Source organism: Convolutriloba macropyga, chromosome 3 (assembly GCF_964194025.1).
Source record: "Convolutriloba macropyga chromosome 3, txConMacr16.3, whole genome shotgun sequence".
NCBI lineage: Eukaryota > Metazoa > Xenacoelomorpha > Acoela > Convolutidae > Convolutriloba > Convolutriloba macropyga.
Genome location: NC_134470.1, coordinates 19908647 through 19925423, shown reverse-complemented (window position 1 = coordinate 19925423; position 16777 = coordinate 19908647). Strand labels below are relative to the sequence as shown.

The 16777-nt window shown below is 34.4% G+C and overlaps 1 protein-coding gene across 1 annotated transcript in view; it reads left to right on the top strand.

Annotated features, from left to right (window-relative positions):
- Positions 1-16777, top strand: part of LOC142336039 (uncharacterized) — a 64939-nt gene that overhangs the window by 19268 nt on the left and 28894 nt on the right. Inside the window, exons 5-12 of the mRNA XM_075384531.1 lie at positions 1286-1469; positions 1764-1967; positions 3432-3590; positions 4606-4843; positions 6769-6923; positions 8495-8593; positions 8983-9183; positions 11300-11412. Coding sequence (XP_075240646.1) covers positions 1286-1469; positions 1764-1967; positions 3432-3590; positions 4606-4843; positions 6769-6923; positions 8495-8593; positions 8983-9183; positions 11300-11412 — 1353 coding nt within the window. The remainder of the gene's footprint in view (positions 1-1285; positions 1470-1763; positions 1968-3431; positions 3591-4605; positions 4844-6768; positions 6924-8494; positions 8594-8982; positions 9184-11299; positions 11413-16777) is intronic.

Sequence of the window (16777 nt, the reverse complement as noted above, 5' to 3'; positions counted from 1 at the left end):
GGTCGGAACATCATGTGCGAAAGCACATTAAGGAGCCGCCTTGTTCATTTTATAGCCGGACTAGACTTGTTTATGTAGATCAAAAACCTTTTTCTTATATGTCCGAGTTTTTTTGCTTTCCTATCCCGAGACCTTGCCGTGGTGTTTTCAAATGCCATTAGTTCCTCATTTTAGCTTGCTTTGGCTGTTTCCTATCGTAATGGCACGATTCTTCCAAAAAAAGTAGTTAATCTTGCAAGATTCTTACAAGAATCTTACAAGATTAACTCTGTCTTGCAAGATCTTGCAAGAATAACTCTGTCTTGTAAGATCTTATAAGATTAACTTTGCAAGAATCTTGCAAGATCTTACAAGATTAACTTCTGTTTTCGACTCGGGCATCTTTACGCATTATTTCCAATATTGAACTACCAAATCAAGGTCTGAACCATATGGCTGTATTTGAAGAGTTTTTAAAATCCATATGTAGTCTTGAAGAAGGCATTTCACGTTTGTCCATGAAGACCATTGTAAATCAATTATTAAGACCGAACAGAAAGAAAGGTTTGTATGTTCTTAAATGATTTTGCGGGACGCTTCATCTTCATAGTACTTGTTATGCGATAGACATTGTCGAATATTTAGCTGGGTGATACTCTATGTTATTTATGTTTGTTACATTTTAACCGCCAACCTTTTTTCTTCTCTTCACTTAATTTAGGTCGTCTAAATAATTTCTTCAGAAGCTCAATGTGTTAGGATAAAAAAATCCAGCAAACGGTTGAGTGAATAAACAACTTTTGAAAATACACTAAGGTACCAAAAAGCTACGTAAAACACAATTGTTGCCCATAAAGCGTTGTTTTTGATCATCAAGTTAATTTCCAATAAAGCATGGAAAAAGGCGTAAAAATTTGAAATTTCAGAGGAAAAATCATTCGTTTTTTTCACACAAATAAGATTGTTAAGCTGCTTTGTTCTTTTACCCTTTGCAGATCTAATTGAAAGTTTTTTCAATAGAGTAACGGATTCGAGAGCCCTATTTCTTCACAAGATCATCTTTTTCCGCATGAATAAAAGATTAGCAGCTAATTTTGTTTACAACAGAAGGAATAACAGGTACTGGAATTGCCGACGTTTTGTTACGATCTGAATCCAACTAAAAATTTACGGTCTGTTGTGAGGCAGCTTCTTTGGAATTTTGGAATAAAAGAAATGCAGATTTCGTGAGAAACTTGCATGAAAACTATAATAGCTGTTTACTAATGTCCTTCGATTAAATGTATCAGGATCAATTTTTCTTTAGTGACTTGGTGGAGAAAGAGTTGATTGCTCAGGATGCATTGAGTCTGTCCCGCCTGTTGAATGAAACAAGAGTTCACAAGTTCAAATGCGCAGTACACATTCTGCGTCTGCTTCTCTCTCCTCTTAGGAAACAAGAACGAATCGATAAGGATGTACTCGATACTGTGCTCAACAAATTCCAAACAGTTAGTCATTTTTTATTATAATTGTGAACATTAATTGACAAACTCGCGCGAATGTTTTAAAATGCAGCATCTCTGCGGTGCCAGATTCTAGAGTCACAGATTTTCCTATAAACAGTGCCTGATTTCAATCTGACAAGTTCGCGTTTCAAACAAGCTTATGGAACTCCTCCAGAATTACCCCTGGACTCGAAAATAACATTATAAATCACTTTTAACTGTCGTAATAGTTACACTGAACCACGTAAAACTTGTCCAGACAATGGAAGGTAGATGTGCAAAAGTTCCCTTATTTAGAGTTTGGAGGAAGAATGGAGCAGACGGAAGAAAGATGTAATGCTGAGAATGAAAAGAATTGAGCTGGAGGAAACTGCTCAACAACAGCAGCAGGGCAGCAAAGTGAACAAATTGGACAAAGTGAAACAGCTCAGCGAACAAGAGATTCTGGCTAAAAAGCAAAATGCTATTACACAAATACAAGCTGAATTTATATGCGAATCTGTAAGTTTTTGATACTACCCGAACCTATCATTAGTTAATTGCTTTTCATCTCAAAAGCATGGGCGCTAATCGCAAGAGTTATAACATGATCTCCCGGGTGACTTAGGTGTTTTCACAATTTCCTGTGTTACTCGCAGTGGTGTTCACGATCTTTTTGTCTTTAATTTTTCCAATTCTAAAGCCGTAGCTAAAATAACTTTAGCTACCAGTTCATGTGTTCAGGCAATTGGAAATAGGAGCAATTAGAATACTTATATATCTTTTAAATAAGTAATCAATAGAAGAAAAACTGAAAAAAGAAGTCAAATTGCCGCACGTAAAAAAATCGCCTTCAAAAACCAAAAATTTGTTCAAACACCGTTTTCTCGCTCATATCGATCTAATTGCTCTCAGGAGAAGAAAAAGTAAAAACGGAAGTCAATTGATGCACGTGAAAAAATTCGCTTTAAAAGAACTGAAAATTTATTAATATATCAATTTCGCACTCCAATTTAAAGTATATTTGAAAACAAATCACGCTTCAAACCTATGCGTTTTTTCTCTCCCTTTGCCACTGCAGAGCCATTAAACTCTAATTTGACTCCTCGCTGATGTGAAAAAGCCAAAAAAATGTGAACAGGTCTTAAAAAACAAGACAGCGCATCAATACAATTCAATTACTTCTGATTGTGATAAAAAGACAGAGCAACAATGCGATCCAAATTCTTTTGATTGTAAAAAATCTGTGTTCTGCCAATGCGCTTCATGGAATCCAATAAATTGTAAAAAAAAATTTGTTAAAATTGTTAACATCGTGTGTGCTGCTTGCCAGACATAATATGAGTTCATCGGAAGTGCCAATGAGCTGTTCTCTGGCAACAAAAAAGAAGAACATCAGATTTCTAAAAAAAGTGGGGCAACCATTTTTTTTAAATTAATTCGCAATGTGACCGGATTCATTTGTAATCTACGTTAAGCATTAAATACACTGCCTTTTCCTTGTTTCCGGTCTAATAGGGTTTTGCAAATTCATTGTTTTCAACTGTCTGAGAAACTTGCGGTAAAGAAGGATAAGTTCCAGTTTTAAAAGAAAATTCCCCCAAGACCAATCACTCCAAAGAATGAGGTATAAATAAAGAGTAGAAAAAAGCATAAAGAGTAGAATAGTAATAAAGAGTAGAATTAAAACATACCCAGATCAAAATCATCAACGCACGGGGAGTGGGTGAGATGCGTTCAAAAATTCAAGAGGGCAAATCAGGGCAGGCTCAGAGGGCGAGCTAAAGTCTGATCTATATAACTTTGAGCGTGTCAACATCCGACAACGGCATAAATGACCAGAGCATATAATTTATATCGAATCAGAGCATAGCAGACAAGAGCATTAATGATATCGAAGAACGATCCCAATTCTGATTATAAGCAAACATTGAAAAAAACTTTTTTGAAAGAAAATATTATGACAAAAAATTATGTTTTGGTTAGGACAAAGTGGTTGATGTCTCAGTGCAGTTGGTACCATTAATACTGAGGACAGAGAGTGAGCTGAGTGGGGAGGAGGTCAGTGCAGTCATGAATGAGTTCAAATTACTCCTGAACAACCTCCAACAACTCATCACTCAAAACATCATCCAGCAACACATGGTTAGTCCATGGTTCAAAGAGTCAGTTCTTTTTCAGCGCCCTTGTCGGGCGACAAAAAAGGCCCTTGTCAGAGAGCCTAAGTAGACAAAATTACTGTGCCAATGTACAAAGACTGTATTCGAACCAGCATCTCTTACTAGCACGCCTAATGTGCTACACATTTACATCAACTAGCCTTAAGCTCTAGAACTTGGGCATCTGTTATGACCCGTTCTCACGCTCTTTCTTGCACGTCAAGGTTTCATTTCTCTAGCCAAGTATATGTTGAACAGGTAGAGCTTCTTGTCAAGCTATGTCAAGCTTATCTTATGCATAATTTGCATTAGATTGTTCTTTCTCAACCCTTTAACTGCCCTGAACGTGCTGAAATTTTATTAGCAATGCTTGAAAAAAGTTTGAAGAAGGGGCGCTGGCTTATCAACTTTCAAATGCTTCAAGGCATCACTTGACTAGGTTTCTATAATACCTATCAATGACCTGTCAGATCTGAGTGGTATTTATGTTGAATTAATATCATATCCTTAAATTCTGAAAACGAATTTATTTCCAAAATGTGCGAAAAGCGAAGTTTATTCCAATGGAAAAAGGTAAGTTCCACAAATAGAATTGAACAAATGTGCTTCCGGAATTTGATTTTATACGTCTTTTAAATCTCAAAAATAGGAAAACGACGTGCTGATGCATGCCTTTATTTTTCCAACACTTTGCAAGATTTCGCATTCCACATTTTGCGATATCATGAAGTGAATAGTTAGTTCAACAAGCATTAATGAGCCCCAGGCCAAAAGTTGATTGAGTTTGTCCAGATCGAACTGACCGCGTTGTACGTTCAAAATTAAACGTTTTAAAAACATGGAGGATTTGATTAAAGTCTGGACATAATTATATTCCGTATGTGACGGTCAGGACATACCTACCAACTTTTGGTCTGGCACCATAATTTGGATTGGCAACAAAATCTTTTCATTGCTAAATCACTACTACGGTGTTCTGAATGTTGTTTTTCTTCTTTCAGATGCAGCGACGTCTGTTTGACAAGCGGAGAAAATTGTCGTCATCTCTGTGCATTAAAAGAAGAATAACAGTAGCAGTTTTGTACAATAGACTTGACACAATGGCCGTCATTCTAAGTAGTGTCAACACTAATAACGGCAGTAGTAATGGAGGAAACAGCTTGACTACAAAACAACTGGAATCGCTTATAGCTCACTACGAGACAAAATGCTTAGATCACATTCAGCAAGCCTCAGAAGGTCAGAAATTAGGTCCAAATTGAATAGATCATTCAATGTCTTACCATCATCCAATTCCAAATTTTCAAGTCTTCAGCTCATATTTTCGATTAAAATAAGCGTGCAACTCTTCTATCATGTCTTTCCGGGTATTTCTTGAATTTTTATTGGGTAAGACCTGAAAAAAATGATGAAAAATTGTTTTTCTACTTTGTATGACACTTTGCCAAATCTTGCAAGATATAAAAACTGTTGGAATTTATACAAGTTAAAAACCCGGCCTTACAAAACAATTAGTGTGTAAGATCTGATAAGATCAAAAGCAGAAAAGTCGTTTATACAAAATTTGAAATAGCAGCCTACAAAAAGCTTGTAATTGTAGCCCCATGCGGTGCCGCGCGGAAGCTTAAAAAGCCTACTCAATACTGCTTAAGATCGCACTAGCATTAAGCATCAACATTAGGTGACGTTTTCTTAGAATATTCCAATAAAATGTATATTTTCTGTATATTGGAACCAATTTGTACCAATCAGTTCATAACAAGGCCGGATTTCACTGTTGAAGTCCAAGGCCATAATGAAATGCTGCGGCCTCTGAGAATCAGTTCTGATTAACATTTCAAATTCAGTGCAGATAAATTAAGCAAAAGGATGAGTTCATATTTCGCACAACAGGAAGTAGCTTAAGTTAGATCAGAAAAAAGCAACTTTGCTTTTGCATACAGATAACCACCGTTAATGTTAAGTTCGGCAAATCATTTAATTAAAACACGCACATGCTATAGAGTGCCAGAAGCTAACTTGCCATAACTTCCTATAATCATAGCCAGTAGCTGACTACTAATTAAATTTTGGCACTTTGAATTTTGCAGGTTTTGTGTTCTTTAACAAAGTTTGCATGACTATGTCAAAGTTACTTTAAATTTCTGGCTCAACAATTCGAACCATTTCGTTATTTTTGATTAAAAAAACAGAAACATTCAATGATTTCAAGTTTAGGTTACGTTACTCAGGCAAAGAATCTGAGAGCAACTGGCATTAATCGTGAATTTTACAGCCGTTCAGTGTGCACGTCAGAATTTTGAAGTGGCATAGCAAGAGTCAAGTAAGGTTGATCGAAACACGAACTTGAAACTTTGAAATTGGCCCAAGTGACATCTTATCAGATCATTTTCATATTTGGCCCTCTGATTGGATCCTGTTAGAGCATGAAGTGCAGAAATATTAGGCAGAAGATGACGCCTTTTTCCGCTCAATAAGAAGTAACCAAAGAAAAATCAGAAAAAATCACTTCGCTTTTGTATTCAAAATTTTGAAAGAAAAGTTAATTTTGGGGAAAATTTTTCGATATTTGCAAAGTTTCCTTTTCTTCTGCAAAATTTTTGCGAGAGTCTTTAGCTCATTTTCTTGATTTTTCAGCCAATGATTAAATTTTGCTCAGGAATATAAAGGCTTCGAGCTCAGTTTTAACTCTTTAACTCAATTTTCTTCAAGATATCATAGCAAATATGCTGAAATCGTATATAAACATACGCACACAGATAGCCGCCGTTAACGTTAAGTTCGACAAATCATTTAATTAAAACACTGAGTTTTGAAGTGGCATAGCAGGAGTCAAGAAAGGTTGATCGAAACACAAACTTGAAACTTGAAATTGGCCCAAGTGACCTCTGATCAGACCATTTCCAGTTTTTGCACTCTGATCGGACCCTGTAAGACCAAAAAGGCTTCAGATCAGACATTCGTGCAACCCAAGAACTGATGCGATCAATTTTCGACCATTGCCGTCTTTGATCAGGCGATGCCAAGCCCAAAGCTGAAGGTTAGGCACTATGCCAATCTGGCATTGCAGTATCTGGTAATGCGGAGATCTGATATTTCAAAACCCGCACATGCGTGTTTCAGTAATTTAAACTGTGCATCTGAATTTTGACTATTGATTTCAGCGGAGAATCAGTCTCTGCAGTCATTAGCCAACAGACTGAGTGAAGAGAGAGATCAGAGGATGTCTGAATTGGAGGAACAGCTGCAGATCCAAGAGAAAGAAGAGTTTTTCGGGAACACATCCAAATCTGTCAAGAAGCCGCATCATTTCATCGAGGTACTGAATTCACAATCTTTATAGGCTGGATTTAAGCATTCAAAAAGCTCAAAACGGCTAATCAGTAGGGAAAATGTTCAGTCGGATAACAACTTAAAAAAAGTCCCATGATCCGTGAGCAGTTTATACGTAATGGTTAAATGACTCTGCTTGAAGTCACTGAGAACTTCTGGCGTTTATCGAGAACCGCGAAGCGGTTCGAGATATTAAGTCAGAAATTCGAAGTGACTTCTGCAGAGTCACTTAACTATGCTTAAAACACCAAACGCGCACATTTTAAAATGACGAAAGTCAACGAAATTCAACTTCTGGCTAAGCAGCAACTTCTGGCATTTCAACTTCTGGCACTGCAGACTTTCGGCATTCTAAAATGTGCACGTGAGTGTTTTAAATTGATTTTCATATCGTCAGTTTAAAAGAGCCCAGATTTACAAACATTAAAAAATTGTTTGTATATATTGGGTGTAAAACTCTTGTGTATATTGGGCTGAAAAAGCTCGATTAATTTTTTTGCAAACCCTGAAAAAATATTAATCCATCAACGCGTTTTTTAGTGCACCAATTAGCTACCAAGTTATCGTTATACTCCGAAGAAAATTTATAAAAAGAGAAAAGTTGCACTTCGAAATATTTCTACAAAGATGTTTAGCATTTGTCAATTCGTTCTAATTACATTCAGCAGCCTCGAACATTGCACAGATTTAGTTCTTTTCAGACGTCATTCTTTTTCAAAAAAAGAAAACGCAAATCTGAAACATGAAGGAAATTAAAAATTTCAGATAATTTTAAAAATTTCCATGGGGATAACTCGAGACTTACGTGATTAACGAGAACTTAACGTTATTGATTTCCTCTAGGGCATTGCCATTTGTGTGATTTTGGTTTTGTATTTGTCTGAGATGAAAGAGAGAAGTCAAAATATGAGCAGTGACATCCAGACAGTTGATTCTTCAGATTGAACTCTCAATATGATTACGTCAAATACGGTTGCGAAAAAACCCCTCGAAAAAAAACACTTCATTTTAGATAGGAAATAAACCCCCACGGAAAAAAAACCCACGGAAATAAACTCCCACTGAAATAAACCACCACGGAAATAAACCCCACGGAAATAAACCCCCACAGAAATAAACCCCCACTTCAATCTTAAAGAGCTGCACATTTAAAATAAGATTAATTTTGATATATTGTCCCAATTTTTCTGTTTTCGATCTGCTGTCCTTTCGATCTATTGTCCGATCACCTTGTTTGAGATATATAGATTTCACGTTAACCACTGCCTCCTGGATGGTACCACGCGAAAATCTCAGGCGCCAAAATAGAACTTAGCAATAGTAAACAAAAAAACTTTTATGCTCACAGAATGAATAGCCTGAAATGTGGGAAATAATAGAGGAAAGACTACTGTTAGTTCACTGCAGACTAAAAGTCTAATGCTGCTCCGCTACGATTACGCAGAAACTAAGTTACTATTATTATTGCAAGGCATTTGTTTTAAGATCCCAAATAAGTGTCCTTAAAATGCATCATCTATCATTCCATAATAATGTGAATGGTGAATGTTTTTTCAGGAGTTCTATGAGTTGGTAGCGAGGCAGAATGAAGAGAGGTGGAAGCTCCTCGGCACTATAGACGAACAGGATGCAAAAGCTATGGCCAAAGAAGCATCGGTAATCGATTAATCGGACCTATTTCGATAAAGCTAACACCCTTCCAACATCGTGGTTGCATTTTATTTTCCATCCAAGCGTCCACGTGAAATTTTAACAGACATAATGGGCTGATGATGAGAACGCAGAGAACATAATTCTCACGTGAGGTCGAATGACCTGAATCATAGCATCGTTGCAATCATAACTTCTCAACTCTTTAATTTTAGCCTGACCAGAACTATGATCATGTCAAAACAGACTGATCATACACAAAACAAAGGAAAGTGCAAAAAAATTCTCCCGAAATTACTCTGCTCGCATAGCTTTATTTCTTATATAACTTTCAAAAAATTGCTCGACCAACGTTCTTGTTCATCTATTCAATAAGAACAACAAATGTGATTCAGAGCGAGCCTTCGAGGGATCTAACAGATGTGGAAAGAACATTCACAGATTGGCTAGTCAGTCAAGGTCACCTTCCACAATCAGAGGTCACCTACATTCTCAACTCATTCCAAAATCAGCAGAACAAATTTATAGACAGGAGTAGTGCCCAAGCCAAAGGGGAGTTAGAGGAAGTTAACAAACAATACACTAAAAGCAAAGAGGTACTACACGAATTGTTCCTAAATCTAAGATTTCGAACGTCCAACAATACGCTAGTAGAGATGTTTAGCATGCTGGGTCAAAAATGAAATTATATTTTCCATTTTTTTAGTCTTAATTATATATTTTTATTGTTTCAAAGATGTCATTGCTCGCCAGAAAATGTGTAGGGAAAAATGGCGCATGATATTATCTCCATGGCAATTGTGAAATTTATTTAGTTGTCAAATTTTTGCTTTATAAAATTTTTTTTAAAAAACTAAGTTGAATAATCACCTGTCTAATTAGAAAACCTTTCCGAATTGTTGCTGACTTAAATCTATAGCGTAATTGGACATCTACCAGCATTCCCCCCCCCCCAACTCAACGGGCATTAAATATTAGAAAAAAAGAATTGGCTCATTGCAATCTGAATAATATAACAACCAGCAAAAAAACTTGTATTTCGAAATTTTTGAACTCAATTTTAGTTTCTGATTTCGTCTTCAACTGTTTTACATTGGTTCTGACAGTTAGTTATTACAAGTTTTTATCTTCAAAACTCTGGACTTTCCTAATTTCCCGCACTTTTCAAATATCATGTTTGCGAATCGCTCAAACATTCAAAAATTACTTATAAATTCTTCAAAATGTTTTATTTTGTATCAACAGAGAAGAAGGGAATTAAAAAAACACCTATTCATGATAAATTCATAACGAAAAATTTGTAAAATTGAAATTCTGAAAAATCTGTGAACGGAAAACTCCTTAGAATACTCTGAAACCTTTTTGATAACGTTTTACGATTGTAATATCATGAACTAATTCCGTTCTACTCTGAAATTAGGGTCCAGGCTAAAAGGGAAATATGAGCCGCAGAAAAATTATAACCTCAGTTTAGATTATATTTTTTAATTCTGAATATGGTATTTCAAGCAAAAATTGTAATAATATGATAAGAATAGCCCAGGTCAAATAATCCTGGGGCCAAATAATCCTGAAGAATTTCCTACATCAATTTACTACCCTTTGTTATCTGATAAAGCAATTTTAGCCATGCAAACAAAAATTAAAAGTCGAGAGAAGCATGCCAAAAACTATTTACCGACAGCAAGGATTCTATAGCTGATAGGGCTTAAAAATGTCTACTGAAGCTTTTCTAGCTTTTCTGTTGTGACTTACTTTGTAACATTCTAATCGTCCACTGAAAAATATTATCTACATTTTAATCAGAGTTATTGAATATTTTTTCACGTCAAAATCTACTACCTAATATAATATTGTTGCAGGTAAACTCTAGGTAATGCATTCTGAGTAAATTGCAAGTATCAATTTTTGCATGTTAATTTTGCAGGTATTGTGACATGCAATTTTGCTAACCTGCAAAAGTTGCAGGTAATTTTACCTAGACATTTTTAGAGTGAAACCAAATGATCTTGAACAAAATTTGCTGGCTGACCATTCCAAACAACGATATCAAAAAAACAAATCCTACAAGTCTATCTGGCCTGTCTTGGTGAAGACTTGACTTTAGACCTGCCAAGTAGCGACCAAGACTTGCATTTACACTTGCAAGTCGTTACCACTACGAGCACTATACTCGTCATTGTATAAAAACTGACATGAAGTTAGACTTGCTCAGTACTGAAAATCAATTGATCTTAAAACCGGGTGACTATCATGAAGAATGCAGTTTTTATTGGTTCGGTTCTAGTTGTCTGTGTTTTCGGACCGAGGAATTTTTCAATTTTCGCAAAAATATATAAGATAGAACAGCAATATTGTCTTACATAAATTTGCTATGAATGTGATTAAAGTGTTGAAATTATACAATACTAAGTCTAAATTAAGCGCTTAATTATGTATCACCCACGCTAAAACAGTCGGCGCATTTTAGATCGATATGAATATATATATATATATATATATATATATATATATATATATATATATATATATATATATATATATAATTCTACTCCTTTTTTAGTTCTGAAATCTCCGCTCCGATTCCTAGTCTCAAAGCATTTTTCTGCAATTGTCTTACGACGTCAGTTAATTGTTTGATTGTTGCGTTAATATTTTGTCTGAACATAGAACATTGGCTTTCAGCATCGAATAGAACTTTGAACTTTCTAGAAAATTCTGGAAGAGACTGCAAGCATGAAGATGGCGTTGAAGATCGAGGATGAAATGCTGGAGGCGGCACTGAACAAGCTCTTGTCACAGCATCACCAGACTATGGATGAAAAGTAAGTTATAGTCTCTGAGCCTTCACACTTTCTCGTGTGAATTCAACAAAAATCTTGTATATTTACCCCATTTCTCACGTGAAAACAGGCACACGATAAAAGGCCAACTTACAAGAGAAATTGTGCACAATTATACGACTCTCTCTGGCTTAACCTCAGGATTTTTTGGGTGATTCACACGATAAATTATGTAAAAATCATGCTATTTCTCGTGTTTTTGCTGATTTTTTGTGTGAAAAACCACGCAACTTTTAGCACACGAAAAATTGGTTCGAAACAAACGAAAATTTGTATATAATTTTTTCATAATTTATCTTGTTAATCACACGAAAACTCCTGAGGTTAAGCCCGAGAGATTCGTGTACTTTTTACACGATTTCTCGTATAAATTGGTCTTTTATTGTGTATCTCTTTTCACGAGAGAAATCCGGTAAAAATACACTATTTTAGGGAAAATTTTACATGATTTCCCTTGTAACACTTTTTTTGTTAATTAGCAACACTTTTTGCAAAGAAATTGAAACAAAAAAATAAGCAGAAAGTTAATTTTATGGCCCAGCCTGAACAAAACTACATCATTAAAAGGCCGCACATTTTAAAAAATCAGCATTGGTAGAACAGTCTTAAGTTTTAAAGCAGATTGGCATGAGGAAAAAACGACAGGGATGGGAAGATTGACGAAGCAGTTTAGGCCTTAAATTCATGAGTGCTACTTTTTCTCAGTGAAATTGATAAACAGTTTTCTCCGGAGTTTGGGCGTTTAACAACAGAAATTTTTTGGAATTGGGGAAAATTGTTTGTAGTTATTTTGTATATCAAAAATTTGTGATTTTTGAACAGATGTTGAAAGCAAAAAAAACTACGTACAAATCTTATTAAAAAACGATGGTCAAATGTTATATCTTCTTTTAAGCTCCTGCTTTGAATTGGTGATCTTTCTTTGGAGTTCTTATTCAACTGCTTTTGCACTCAAGTCAACCTAATTAAGTTTTGCAAGAAATTTCTAATGCCTCTGATGCAAAAGACAAAGGTCAAAAAACCAGTCAAGTCTAATCTAGGTTGATCTTACATGGGTTTCAACACTTAAACCATACTAAGCGATCATGAAAATTATCATTATCATGTTCTTTTTATGACATTTCAAAACAACAACTAAAAACAGTAAATTTTTCCTATAAAAATTGCTAATTCTTCTCAGACACTCATTCATACAAAAATCTTGTAATTTTTCATCAGCCGAGGAAAATTGTTTTGTGTGAAATCACACGAGACGCATTTTTCAAGCGGAAAATTGTGTGAGTTTTCATTACACAATAAAAAATCGTGCGACGTTTTACAATGTTGTTGATGCTCATATAAACTTGAAATGTACTGATGACGAATTTTTAGCCAATGAAGCGAGAATCTTTGATCATATGATTTCCCAGCAGAAGAGGGCTACTCATTACTTTTTTGATTAGAGCCGATAGGTAGCCAATGAAAGGTACTGAAGCGACCAAAAAGTCATAAATTGCAAAACGAAATTTGAGACGTTCTCAGGAAGCCAATTTTTAGCTTGAAAACAGAAAGCAGATGTCATTGCGTGCAACTATTTCCGCAAGAAGCTATAAGATAAATCAAGGGAGAGCTTTAATTTCAAAAACAATGGTAAGTGATTGTCACAATTTGTTTTTTTGCAGAAAAATTGAGCTTTATTTTTTGAGAAACTGACCGCATGCAAATGTAAATGAGAAGGTGCATGAGAACGCACTATGCACCTGTGCGCTTAAGCAATCATTTTCTGGATTCGATTATTTCGAAAAAACAATTTTTTTCAACAATGGTCTTTGCTTATTTTTTATCAAGTAGGTAGATGCACTCTCGAAAACCCAATAAAAATTTTTTTCTCAGTTAGAACTTAAGCTCTGGTCAGATTTTTGAGTTGATTAGGGAGTCGTATCCAACTTTTCTCTGGTATGCAATCTCAATTGACCAAGATTTTTAAACAGTCATTAACCATTAATTGCAACTGGGCAATAAAATGAGGAATAAAACTAAGAGCCTACAAAAATTAGAGTACAATCTTTCTGGCTTGAACACTATTACACAAAAAACGGAAGCATAAATCATTTATTTCAATTTCTTTCTCGAATAATTTAGTTGTTAACTTTTTATTGTAGAGATCCTTTTACAAAAATATACAGCAAATTATATTTTTTAGCTGCAAAATAACTTTTTTTACAACAAAATGCAGTAAAAACAACTGAAATTTTTCGCGCTAACAATAGATTCGTTGAAAAGCATCAATAGAAAATCTCAACACTTTATCTAACATAAAAAGCAAGTTTTAACTTAAATTCGACTAGTTGTCATGATCGAACTGCCTAAACTGAACTGCAAAACTCTATGGCCAAAGTATACTCTTCTAATGTACTGGCTGCTAAACACTTGCACTTTTTGTTCCGACCCCTCTTGAGGGGGGGGGGAGGGACTATATACTCAAATGGGTTTTTCTTGTTCAGTCAGTTTTGGCCGATCGATATATTCATCGAGGAGAGTTGAGACTGGTATCCTTAGAAAGCTTGTCCGGCGTAGAATATGGAATTAAAATATTTTGTTGATTTTCGTTTTTGACAGGGAGATAGCGAGGTTTACGTTTTCGAGAAAATAGAGTGAATTCCGTTGATTTCATTCACCTTTTTTCGGAATTTTTGACTAAAATTTCACCAATTTTGATAAAACTTAATAAAATTTTTCCAGAAAATGTTGTTGATTTTACGTTAAAAGACAAAGCATATTGTCTATTGTCGGCTATTTTCATTGAATTTTTTTGTCACAAATTCTGGCTAGAAGTTTCACAAAATTCAGACTTTTTCATCAAAAACAGCACGAAATAAGTTTCTTTAGTCCACTCTGATTAAATTTGCAGGAAGTGCACACCCACAAACCACTAACACAATCTTTGTAGACTGAAAAGGGGTCCAATTTCACTTCAACGTCCGTTGAGAGTGCTCTGTAAATAAAACTTTGCCGTTTTTTGCTAACTTTATTCGTTTATTATCAAAAACGCAGCATTAATTTTTGATTTTTTAACAAACAAAAAATAAATATCAAAGACATTACAAAAATTAAATATTCCTAATGGACAATCAACATTGGCAGGACTAATTCTGTACCAATCTTGGACCGTTACAATCCAAAAATAATTCGGATTGTCTTCAGTCGGTTTTTTATTAAAAAAATTCGATCTTTTTTATATTAATTAAGTAGCAGAACAATTCAAATCAAAGCTCACTAGTGATAGCTCCTATTGGCTTGCTAATTAACTCAAAATTAATTAATCTAGTTCATTGCTTGAAAGCTTATAGTTGTTTTGACTTTTAAATTAACTGATTTTTAAAAAAAAATGATTTATTGAACTTGCCTCCAATTTTCTCTTAATGGGGTCAAACTGTAGCTAAGTGTCAGCAATCAAAGAGTGCTTCTTCTTTCTGCTGAATTCAAATTCAATCTTTTTTGCGGTTTTATGCGAAAAGGTAAGGTGTTCTGGCTTTGATACTACTAGATTTCACAATTTTTTTTTAATTTTTAGGTATTTGCCCATTTTTCATGTTTTCTAGTTTTGTCAAATTATCACGCTATTGTCAGTTCATATATCACATTTTTCTCGTTCAATATAATGCACAATTGATAATATTTAAATCGTTAAAGATATAGATTGTGGTTCTTTACCGCTTCGCCAGCACTTTCTCGAAGAAATTAATTGAATTTTTTAATTTCGTCTCTAACTGTCGTTTTTACTTTGCCTTTTTAGTCGCATTGAATTTCCTGTACAATGATCCGGTTTGATTGGCTTTTACTGGAAGAGTAGATGAGCCGATGTTCTGATATTAGAAGATAGATAAAGGCTTTCATGACTTTGAAAACAATTGTTTTCCAAAATGAAAAAAAAAAACATTTCAACTTCGCAATTTTGTTCCTTTTATTGTCGGTTTGTTACCTGGTCTCGTTAATTAAAGGTTAAAGATGACATTATTTTTGTCAGGGGAAGGTGTCAAAAGGGATTGGTGTCACAAAATCTAATGTTTTTAAAGAATTCGTTATGACTTTACTGGCTTCGACACGGGTTTTTCACAAAAAAAAGTAAATTAATTTCTGATTTTTGTCATATTTGACGTTCTTTTTGTAGACTCAAGACTTGTTCTAGATATTTGCAGGTGTTGAGGGCTTCCTTTGGTAGACTAAACGAACCTATTCAATTTTTCATTTTGTAATTAATGGCTTTCATGTCTTTGGAAATAAATTTTTTTCGATATAAACAAGTATTACATAATCTTGCTTTTTTTTCTTTTTGGTCTAATTGTTACCTAGTTTCATTAATGAGAGGTCACATAATATATTTCAAGGGAAGGTGTCAAAGGGGATTGGGGTCACAAACTGTAATGTTTTAAGAGAATTCGTTATGATTTTACTTGCTTCCACAATGGTTTTTCACAAAAAAAAGTAAATGAATTTTTAATTTTTCCATATTTGACGTTCTTTTTTTAGACGTAAGATATATTCTGGATAATTGCAGGTCTCAGGGGCTTCCTTTGGAGGAATGGACGAACCAATTCAAATTGTCTTTGGAAAAAAATTTTTTTTCGAAAAAAAACAAGTATTACATAATTTTGCATTTTTTTTCTTTTTTGTCTAATTGTTGCTTATTTTCATTCAGGAGCGGCCAGATAATTCATTAACGGTGTTCGACGAAGGTGCAATCGAACATATTTTGGGGGCCAAAGTATAGCTTTACGGCTTCCAAAGCATTTTCTGGCAAGTTTTAATTGATTTTTAGTTTGTTATCTATTTGTTGTTCTTTTTGTAACTGCATAAAAAATAAATACGAAGAGTTCTTAATTCCCTTCTATAGACGCAATGGTAATTGTTAACCTATGGGATATTTTATTTGATTCCTAATGGTTTTCATTACTTTGAAATTAATTTTTTTTCTTTAAAAATTCAGCGAATTTTCTATCTTAGAAGTTTCCGTTCTTTTTGGTCTAATTGATACCAAGCTTTATTATGAACTGGTGAATAACCATTTTTGTCTCTTGAATTTTAAGTTATTTTGTTTATTTGCTTTATCTGACGCTATTTTGACTTTTTTATTAAGTTTTGTTTTTTAAAACGGACGTAAATTTTTTGATGTAATTACTGTTTGTTGTTGTAATTTGATTTTGCCGTTCGTCTTCGCTCATTTTCTTAATATCGGCATACCTTATCAATCTAAAGCATCATTTTTTACTCCACTGAGTTGTTTGCTTTGGAGGGTATCTTTTCGTCCATACACCAGTTTAAATTTTCTGAAAAATACATGAATTTTTTGTATTTCTCCATCTGTTCC